The 11,393-nt window shown below is 42.5% G+C and overlaps 1 protein-coding gene across 2 annotated transcripts in view; it reads right to left on the minus strand.

Annotated features, from left to right (window-relative positions):
* The window catches only part of DIS3L (DIS3 like exosome 3'-5' exoribonuclease), a 31,397-nt gene extending 24,447 nt beyond the window's left edge, over positions 1-6,950 (minus strand). Inside the window, exons 1-2 of one of the 2 annotated variants that reach the window (XM_080929674.1) lie at positions 6,788-6,950; positions 5,488-5,641 (exon numbers count right to left, since the gene is read on the minus strand). In XM_080929674.1, coding sequence (XP_080785800.1) covers positions 5,488-5,641; positions 6,788-6,926 — 293 coding nt within the window. In that variant the 5' untranslated portion in view covers positions 6,927-6,950. Of the gene's footprint in view, positions 1-5,487; positions 5,642-6,550; positions 6,652-6,787 lie in introns of those variants that run through there. The other variant, XM_080929675.1, reaches the window with a different exon arrangement.
* Positions 6,951-11,393: the final 4,443 nt, after the last annotated feature.

Below are 11,393 nucleotides of genomic sequence, written 5' to 3' on the forward strand. Positions count from 1 at the left end.
CCTCAGCCACGCCAGGATCTGTGTAGAGCCCTGTCTTCGTCTTAAGCGTCCTGTTTCTGTCTAGTTACCCGAGACAAAATCGTAGTGCTGCCCTTGGTATCACTCCTTCCCCATCACACATCTAAAATCATTACTAAATCTTATAAATAATAATTTTTAAAAAGCCAGGCATGGTGGCACACACCTTTAATACTAGCACTTGGAAGGCAGAAGGATCTGTGATGTTTAGGCTAGTCTGGTCTACATAGTGAGTACCAGGCCAGCCAGAGCTATATTGAGACCCTGTCTCCATTAATAAGTAGATAAAAACAGCTGTGTCAATGGAACATTCAGTTCCCACCCGATGGCCCCCAGCCTCTGGCAACCACTAGTCAATTATATATATAAATAATTTTAAAAAAAGATTTGTCTTATTTAAGTACACTGTTGCTGTCTTCAGACACACCAGAAGAGAGCATCAGATCTCATCACAGATGGTTGTGAGTCACCATGTGGTTGCTGAGAATTGAACTCAAGACCTCTGGAAGAGCAGTCAGTGCTCTTAACCACTAAGCCATCTCTCCAGCACCTCTATCTCTATTTTTGTCTATTCAGGACATCTTATATAAATAAAAGTATATAATTAAATTTAAGCTAGTTGATTTAATTAATGTGTATGTGTCTGTGCCTGTGTGGGGTACAGAACAAACGTGGTCCAAAGAAGTCTTGTAGGAATTAGTACTCTATTATGTGGTTTCAGGATTAAACCTAGGTTGTCAGTCTTGGTGGCAAGTGCCTGAGCCATCTTGCTGGCTCCAACATATACATTTTTATGTATACATGTATATAGCTGGCTTCTTTCAGTTAGCATAATAATTTCAAGGTTGATCCAAGTGGTAACATATTCTGTCCTTTTTATAGTTGAATAGTATTCTATTTTATGGATATACCATGTTTTCTTAAATATTACCAGTTGAAGGCCACTTGGGTTGTTGTTACACAAACTAAGCTGTTGGACCAATGAGAGAGTTCAGTAGATAAAATGATCTACTGTGTAGTATTGATAACCTGAATGCTGTAACTTATACATGTTCATGGCACACACATCACCCACATAAACACTGGAGTAAACACACAACACACACACACACACACACACACACACACACACACACACACACACACCATTTAAAATGAATCTACGAGGAATATCTGTAGTGTTTTCAGTTTCAACACGGCCATACTTCCAGTTCCCATGGTTACAGATATACTTCCAGTTCCCATGGTTACAGATATACTTCCAGTTCCTATGGTTACAGATACATTTCCAGTTCCCATGGTTACATACTTAGGAAATGTTATTGATTCCTACCTACTGAAAGGTCTCAGGACACCCATTTCTATCCATGCCTAAGCTGCCGGTATCCTCGCTCTAGTTTGGACGTGATTTGAATGTGTTCTCTGCTGCACTGAAATTTCATCCCCTCATGAGATATTCAGTGTGGAAAGCCAATCAGATTCCTGTGCATAAAGGTGGTGATTCTGGGAAGTGGTCAGGATTGAGATGTCATCAAGAAGAGTCCCAGGATTGAATGCTGGTGAATTTACACAAAGGAGAAAAGTGACCTCTCTCATTTGCTCTGTTACAGTAGTACAAGAGGCTAATGCAACATCCCAGTAATCTTTTAGAACAAGAACCCGATATCATGCTTTCCAGCACAAAAATCCTTCCTCGACCTCTCCAAAGTCCATGAGGCCTTCCTTTCAGTTCATGTTCCGCATATCCTCTTCATGAAGGCTTGGCCAGAAGTCTCCTTTCTTACTTGTCTGTCCTCTCAGGACTGGATCTACTTTTGTTTACTGCTGTGTTCTCAGTCCTAGCACTCTCTGGACTGTCCTTTTTTCCATATTGCTATTTTTTTGAACATTTGGTGTTTTGACTATTATGTGTAGGGAGGAAGTTCTTTTCTGGCCCAATCTATTTGAAGTTCTGTAGGCTTCTTGTATGTTCATGGTCATCTTGTTCTTTAGGTTAGAGAAGTTTTCTTCTATGCTTTTGTTGAAGATATTTACTGGGTATTTTAGTTTGGAGTCTTTGCTCTCTTCTACACCTATTATCCTTAGGTTTTGACTTCTCATTTTGTCCTGAATTTCTTGGATGTTTTGGGTTAGGAGCTTTTGATTTTTAAATAAACATCTGGATGAGCATATATACATCTGAATGCATGACAGTATGGAGAACCTCTGAGTCCAGTGCCCTTCTGTTCAATAAGCACTTGAGGACTCCTGGGTGACAGTCATCAAAGACTTGGCATTATTCAGTTGTTCTCTCCAGTGTATTTATAAAAACAGGTGTTCTCTGCATCAGTTTTCCTGAGATCAAAATATAAAACCCCACAACAGGACTATAGGTTACATTTCTCTGTTGTTAAAGGCAATTCTGGTCATTTCATTTCATTAAAATAGCACCAACTATGGCATGGTCTGGGAGCTAGTCCCCTGTGTGTCCGTGCTCCATTCCTGGAGGCACTTCATTTAGATGGGGCCATCTAGAAAGAACAGATCTGACTGTACGAAGAATGGCTGCTTTTGCCCATCTTTGTCTCTCACACGATGCAGCCTTGGGTCGGCTTAGGTGCGTTAGTGACCTAGAGATGGCTTAGATGATGAGTAGTGACGATCATCTGCAAACACCGTGCCATTTAAAACATAAAGTGTAAGCTCTATTTATAATAGCCAGAAGCTGGAAAGAACCCAGATGTCCTTCAGAAGATGAATGGATACAAAAATTGTGGTACATTTACACAGTGGAATACTACTCAGCCACCAGAAACAATGACTTGACCAAATTCTTAAGAAAATGGCTGCATCTAGAGAATATCATTCTGAGTGAGATAACCCAGTCACAAAAGAATAGACATAATATGCAGTCACTGATAATGGGATGCTAACCCCAGAGGCTCGCACTGCCCCAGAAACAACTCACAGACTGTATGAAGTCCAAGAAATAAAGAAAACAAAACAAAACAAAAAAAATCTTTATACAACAAGAAAACTTTGACTATTTCCATGTTACATTTTGTTTTACATGTACTTTATGCTCATTGTAACTATTAAGTTTTCAATGCATACTATCAAACCTTTAAAAAAATCAAGTACTGACTAACAAATATATTCAGTTTTATGTAAAAATTATTTTAAAATCTGAAAAAAAAGTACTGACAAAAATGTATTGTATAATTTTATGCAAAAAATGCTTAAAATCTGTACATTTATCTTTGTTTTGTAAAATAAAGTTGTTAAAAAAAAACATAAAGTGTAACTTCTACTCTACTTATGTTTTTGGAGGAGGATGGGGTCAGAGGACAGTTTGAAGGAGTTGGCTCTCTCCTTCCACCATGTGGATACCAAGGCTTGGACTTAGGTAATCAGGCTTGGTGACAAGCTCCTTTACATGTTGGGCCACATTGTCAGTCTAGTACAATTTTATTTATTGACTTATTCTCAAAAGTTTAAGTTAGAGTTATTTATTTTATATGTGACTATTTTGCCTGAATGTATGCATCTATAGCATGAAAATGTTTGGTATTCACAGCTGTCAGAAGAGGGAGGGCACTGGATCCCCTGGAGCTGGAGTTTTAGATGGTTGTAAACCACCCTGTGGTTGAGGGAATCAGACCTGGGTCCTCTGCAAGCGTGACAAGTGATCTTAACCACTGGACCAGCTCTCCAATGCCATTTTATATCTGGGACCTGAACAGCTGCAGATTTTGGTAGTTTTGGGATCCTAGAACCAATTCTTTATATAAAGCAAGCGGCTATGAAAATACATTTATGATTTTATAATATAGTGGTATTTATTAATTGGTTTTGATTTGGTTTTAAAGCTTATTAAGTACTTAAACATAAAGATTATAAATAGATTTATGGCTGAATACCAATACAATGATGTATGTTTGTTTGTGAGAACAGAGTTTCATATAGTCTGTACTGGCTTCAAGCTTTCTGTGAAACAGAGACTAATGTAGAATTCCTGAACTTTCTACTTTACATCTGTTGGGATTATCGGTATCTGCCACCATCCCTGGCTCTTGGGTATCAGGAGGATGTTTCCTGTTAGAAACAGGGCTAGTACTGTTGTGTTTGAGTAAGCCTGGCACTTGGTTTGCCTTAAAGCCACCAATAGTACAAGCTGGCAAAGCGCTCCTCTAATGAAAAATCGGGAGGGCGGGGCCTACTTGCCAGTTCTTCACCTTTTGCTTTCCCTATAGAATCCTAAGACACAGGGTAAAGCACAGCAAAACCCAATATGGGAGCTCTTCATCAACTTAACTACTGAAACACTGAGGAGAAAGGACATTTAAATTCCAACTCTTTGCTTTCGGTTGTCCTAGGAATTGGTTTTCAAAGCAATCCTAATATTAAAAACATTTTAGAAAGCAGAGGTTGAAGAGGCTTGTGGTGCGTGAGTGAGCCAAATGGGAACAACAGATTGATTTTAGTATAGGAAATTGAAATATGACACCCGCAGCAGTGTTTAAACCTGGCTGGGTATAAACATCCGTACGTCTGGGTCTGAATAAAATCAACTTCAAGCTCATTTTAAAATATTCAATTTGAAAAAAAAAAACTCACTCAGATTTTAGCTAATGTATATTTTTCTGAACTGAGCATAAGGACAATTTATCATTTTAAGACACAAATAAAGAAAACTTTATCTTTTACTACCAAAGTCTGAAGAAACCAAAACATCTTAAAAACAGAATAAATATAATTTCTACTTGTTAAATAAGTTGGGGTGTTGAGAGTTTGGGTATATAATTCTAACGTGCGAGTCTCAGAGTCTTAAGTTCAGATCATACAAGTTTCAAATATTAAGTGAAGCAAAACTGTATTTTAGGGTATTTGCCCGGAAAGGGGCAATTACACTTTCATGTAGGTACAAGGCAGGCATTTTAAATAGGTCCAATTAGAAAGGTTTTGTTCAGCAGATACAGTTACTATGGCTGACAGCCACAGGACTAATCTAAAAATCAGAATGGGCTATTTTTTAATTTTGTTGAATAAATCACTGGAAGTACAGTTTGCATTTACAATAGAGAAAGATAAGATTTAAAAGTATTCTTTTCCAGAGAAGGAATGCTCCTGAAACAATCTATGAATATCTATGAATAAGATTAAATAATATACATTATTAGCAAAAATAAAAAGAAGAAGTAATTGTGCTACCTATAAAAATGTAAGCCAGAAACTAATTCACTACAGATCTTAACTGTGCATCCTGGGGACACTGCAGTTTATTGATCTACAGTCAGATCTTTTGGCCAGGTGTTGAAGCACACATAAAATGTTACTGCATTCCTCACCAGCAAAGAGAATACCAAATTAGTTTCAAAAATCCTTTCTGGCAAAATAATGAATTCCTCCTCTTTCCCTCTAACAAGGGACCTTTTCTAAAGGGGCTGGGGAACCTGTACTATAAATAAATAAATAATGCAAAGCAGGTACCTCCGGCCTCTCTGATGCTGCACAGCTTGACAAGCCGTTTGCATGAAAATAATTCCCTTCAACTCTGGGAACTCCAGGACCTCAAGGTAATCCTGGACCACTTTCCAGTCTGGGATCACATAATGAGTCACTTCAGCAGACAAGAGCTTCCCATCTGAAACATAATTCAGAGTGAAAGCGATTAGGTAACATTTTCAAACCTGGTTTATGACTACTTCAATGTCACAGGGCTCCCGGTGTGCAAAATAACTTCTCATCTTAATTTCACCTTGAAGTTTTTAAAAGACAAGACAAATCTACTTCGGTAGAGGCTCAAAGTTCAGATTCATTGCTTCTCCCTCCCCTCAGCTGTGATTAAATACAAGCCCAGCATGGTTTATGCTATTGCCAGTACTTCTTCGAGAGGATGACTGATATTTTAAAAACAAGTACATCCTTGGAAGAAGCTAAATTTCTACTAAGCCATCACCACAGCGAGAGTGCACATACGTTTGTGTTAACCACGTGTATGTACCTAAAAAACTGCAAGACTAATTCTGCTTAAAGCTTCTGAACATGGCTACAGGGTCCTGGGACTGAAGAGAACGTACTAGAAAAGATGTGCTGTACAATCCATGGGTAGTGGTCGGGTTTCCACCCCACCAGCTTGATCAAGCTGTGACCTCAATCATGAATTCTGAAAAGGCCTCTCAATAGGGACAACAAACAGCAACCTGCTGCCTGAAAAGGGAAGTCTAGCTCGCAGCATCCTCTCCCCAGCCTAAGTCCCCAGTCCTAAAATGAAGAGGCTGTCATGCTGGAGGGGTCTGCGTACTGGCAGGAGCAGAGCAGGCAATGTCTAACGCCTAGCAGTGTACTCAGGGGCACGGTGCCAGGGCAGAAAGAAGGCGGTGCCTACGCCTTAGGTCCCCCCCAGGGAAACCCGAAGCATCCGGTGCCTGCAGGCTCTCGGGCCTCCCATTCGATCGGGCCATTGCAGCAGGCTGGTCCTGAGAGGAGCGCCCCTGAAGCTGCAGGCCGGTGCTGCCCGCTTCCCATCACTAGGAGGGAGAACCGGACGCACCGAGGACACTCCAGGGCGTCTCCCAGGCTGCCTTAGTTCCGCCAAGCCCAGAATGCTCTGCTCGCTCCGGCTGCCCCAGGCCGCCCTTGCTCCTTTCTCGGCTCTCCTCGGTCCTTAGGTCCCGCTTCCTTCACTAGAGCCCCGCCACCCTCGCTACGTCAGGCCCCGGCTTCCCTCGCTCTTTCCCCCCCGGCCTCCCTCTCCCGCCCCGGCCTCCCTCGCTCCTCCCGCCCTGACCGTTGTGGCAGGCGGCGGGCTGCGGGCACAGCGGGCTGTTGCACGGCACGCTGGGCCGCAGGTAGTGTTCGCGCACGATCCGCAGCGTCCGGCCCTGGAAGGTCCTCAGCAGCAGCACCTTCTCCCGTTTCTGCAGCATGCTGGCGGCGTCGCCCGGCACGGTGGCCGGGACGCGGCGGGCGGCAGGCGGAGGCGAGGCCGAGGCCTGGGGCCCGCCCCTCGGGCCTGGTCGGGCAGGCGGCGGTATTTGCGTTCCCGCTACCGGGAAGGACCTAGCCAGGGCAGAGGATCCGCCCGGCCCAGCCCGCCTGCGTCTTCGACACCTCTCTAGCCTTTGTTGCTCCCCGGGCGGGAAACCTGTAGATAAACTGTTCACCCTAAGAATCAGCAAGTATGACGGTAGGATGTGGCAGCTAGTTTAAAAGTCCCGTGTGAAAAGATTATTTTTACTCTTTCTACCCACAGGCCGGTGTGGGAGGGCTGCCGTATTAACACAGGTAGTAACTAGAGTTTTCTCGTCCTCGTTTTTTGCAATATCTGAAGGAAATGAAAGGCTCAGCCAAAAAAAAAAAAAAAAAAAAAAAAAAAAAAAAAAACAAAAAAACCCAACAACAACAACAAAAAAACCCCAAAAAAACCCCCCAAAAAACCCAAAAAACAAAACACAACAAAAACAAACAAACAAAAAACCCAACTGGTAACCCTGTTGGCCCAACCGGTTTTCCCTTCAAAATATGCTTATTTTAAATGTTAATACACATAAACATTTAAACACTACAGGTAAAATGAAAACCAGTCCTTCTGGGGGTAAACACTGTACAACTTTTATAGCGCTGGCAAAGAAATTCTTAAAACTACTGTTGATGTGATCACTAAATACTGTGCTTGTAGTGTTCGACAAAAAGGACAGTGTCTTGGGAGACCACACACCCTCGATTCTCCAAGCACCGAGCCCACTGGAGCTGTTAGCAACTTCACACACAGAGCATCTCTTTTGGCTTCCTTAAATCAAAGAAGTGGGCGTTTATTTGTATCCTCATTTTACAGTCTGTGAGGCTGCATTAAGGGAGCTTAGGGAGTCAAGGATACCTAGTTATTAAGCTTCAGAACCAATGTTCAAGCTAGAAACTGCTCAACTTCAAAGCAGGCTAAGCATCATCTATTCACTGATGAGTAAAACACAGGGCAGCACCTAAGGAATTTAGTGCTTGGCAACCTTGAGTTAATGTGGCTGGCCCAGTTGGCTGGAAACACCTGGCTCTTCCAATGCAGCTTAAATAAATCAGAGCCAGTCTCTCATTTCACCCTAAGGGAATGCCTAAAGAGTCAAGGTCCCTGTATTAATCAGGGTTCTCTAGAGTCACAGAACTTATGATAGTTCCTATATAGTAAGGTATTGTTGGTGACTTACAGTCCCACAAGGCAAGCGGCAAAGAGCCTTCCTTCTTCCAAAGTCCTTATGTAGGTCTCCAACAGAAGGTGTGTCCCAGATTAAAGCTGTAGCACCACACCTGGATCTGGGACTTGCTTTGTGCCAGGTGACCTTGAGCTCAGAGATCTCCCGGCCTTAGTGTCCTAAGGTCCATGGCCTCTGTACCTCAAGATCAGGATCAACGGTGAGCCTCCCAATTCTGGATTGTGGTTCATTCCAGATATAGTCAGGTTGACAACCAGGAATAGCCACTACAGTTCCCTTCCTCCTTGTACCTCTGTGTCAAATCACTCAGTGAAACTCAAGGTAAACTTGCTCAAATGGGAAAATAATGTAGAACTGGTACACGGACAATAGTCCAAGGATGGTCCCTAAAGCAAGGAAGGTCCCATATTCAAAGAGGCCGTTCCTGTCTGATACAGGAGTCAGTTCCAGAGAGACCAGAGGACACTGGGTAGCTAAAATTGTCCTCTACATAAAAATTGCTTTAGATAACTGTCCTCCCCAGTTCCCTTCCTGTCTTTTTAAAGTCACGGATGCTATGGAACTGGAGGAATGACTTTGATTAGGTACTAATCTGCCCTTAATATCTCTCTTCAGCACTTTGTAGCTTGAAATTGTCTGCAAATGAACCACCCTTTAAGGAATAGAGCATATCCAGAGTTTTACTGAGAGTTGATTTTTATCGGTATTTAAAATAAGGCTATAGCTTATACTTGGTAGAGTGCTTACCTAGCCTGCACAAAGTTCTTTGCTGAGCACCCCCTTTCCCTCCTCCTCCCCTTAGGTGTGGTAGCACACAGGCCTATGATCCAATCACTTGGAGGTGTAGAAACAATATGATCAGAAGTTCAAGGCCATTCTTGGCTATACAGTAAATTGGAGAGCAGCCTGAATTCAGGAGATGCTATCTCAGAGATTAAGTTAATTACAGTAATCCAATGCCCATTGCACAACTCCTTGGTTTGTATTGGGGCAATAATGTACAAATTAATTACTTATGAGATGGCCTCAGGTACCCAGCTTGGCCTCAAATTTGCCATGTAGTTAAATTTCTGATCCTTCTGCTTGTAGTTAGGTCTTGGGATTTACAGGTACCTGGGGATGGAACTAAGGGCTGTATATTCTAGGTAAGCACTAAGCCATATCCTTAGCCCCCCCCCCCCACAGGGTCATGATAATTAGCCTTGATCTCTTTACTTACTTCTACCTCTGTCTCTAAAGTGCTGGGATTCCCATGCACCCAGGCCTGGTTTTATACTTTATGTTGAGGAACATAATGATTCCTTAGCTCTTAGAAATGATCTATAATAGGCCAGTGCATTTTGCTTGGTTGGCTGGGTGGTTTTGTCTTGTTGGCCATCTTAGAACTCTGGACCAAAAAAATGCCTATTAGGCAAAATAAACTAGTTTATGTTACAGAAATATGAAACTTAAAAAATATATATATATGAGTTTCGGCCCGCTAGTGATGACACATGCCTTCAATCCCAGCTCTTGGGAGGTTGAGGTAGGCAGATCTTGAATTCAAGGTTAGCCTGGTTTACAGAGTGAGTTCCAGAACAGCCAGGACTACACAGAGAAATTCTGTGTTGAAAATATAAATCATTTTTTTCACTAGTGAATTATCTCAGCAGGTAAGGGTAACTGCTAGTACAACATATATTTTACATAAAATGTAATAAATTAGCTGGGTGGTGGTGTCACACACCTCTAGTCCCAGCATTCAGGAAGCAGAGGCAAGAGAATCTCTGAGTTCAAGGCCAGCCTGGTCTACAGAATGTGTTCCAGTTCCAGGACAACCAAAGCTACAGGTAGAAACCCTATCTTGAAGCCCCACTCCCTAAAAAATCAATAATGTAAAAAAATCTCAGTGTCTTAGGACAAGATGCTGCCTGGGTACTGGACATCACTAGTCTGTCTGTCTTGCAGGATTCAGGCTTGTGGAGAGGGAATCTCTCTGGAATATTGTTGCTCAATGGAAGAGGGAGAGAGCACTCTAGAAAGCCTCACACCAACAAATAACTCTGCCTGGCAGAAATGCTGTCGATCTTGCAATTGGGCAGAGCTAGTCACATGGCCACACAGCCAGAGGAGGAGGTGTGTTGTTCTTCAAGGTCTGAAGGCAGACATCCAGAACCTTTTGAATATAAAACCCTTTGAATGTAAAAGCAATTTACCACAGTGCTCTGGCCAAGCCCCTTAGCTCTAAATGAGTCAATCTACTCCACCTTATTGTTTGGGATGAGTTTGGCCCAGTATCCTTTGCTTGGGTATTCTGCCTCTTTCGGCAGAAGCCCTCCATAAGCTAGTAAGCTAAACTTGAATTTTTACACATCTGCAATCCTTATTTCTCTTGCTTCCGTATGCAATTCCTTATGGAAGATAGGATGAACTAACTCTGCCAAATTTATGTTCACATTTTCTCTAGGCACTTAGATGACCCATGCTGTTTTGCCTCCCTTACAGACAGATGTGTGGTGGCCATGTGTCTGTGTTCCACTTGGCAGAATCTCAGAGTATAATGGCACTGTTTCTTGGAATGGCCCATAATACTCCCCACCTACATGCTTTCTCTTAGTGTTGCACCAGCTGGATGCCAAAGCCCAGGGCACCAGCAACCCAACATTAACGATGGGAGAGCCCCTATCTGCTTTGGTTCCTGAAAGACTATAGAAGCAGAGTTCGGCCTTCCCTTAACCAGAGGACTCTTGTACAGGAGAAATAAACCCATTGGGCGTCTGAGTACACTTAAAATTTTTCTTAGTAGAATCCTAAAATTTGTCAAGCAGGTTCAAGAGTTCAGGGTCAGCTGTATACTTCCAGCTAACTAAAGAGACTAAGGAGGCTGGAGATGGGGCTTAGTTGGTACAGTACAGTAAGATGCTTGTCTAATAGTTGCAAGGCCGTGTTTACAACAGACAAATAAGCAAATACCTATTTGCCAGATATGATAAACACCGTCAGGCACTTTAATGATTTCTACAGTCATACTAAACTATATAGTCAAACTATACAGTCCTCTAGTTGGTGGGGACCAGTGTGATCTGCCTTGTGCTGGCTTTGTAGGGGCAACAGTGCCACACTGGGCAGGGCATCTGATGGCTTGCTTCTCTCTTTGGTTGAGTCTGTCTCTGATAACCTAAGTGTAGATGGACAGCATGCTGCCCAGAT

This window comes from Micromys minutus (assembly GCF_963924665.1).
Source record: "Micromys minutus genome assembly, chromosome: 16".
Taxonomy (NCBI): Eukaryota; Metazoa; Chordata; class Mammalia; order Rodentia; family Muridae; genus Micromys; species Micromys minutus.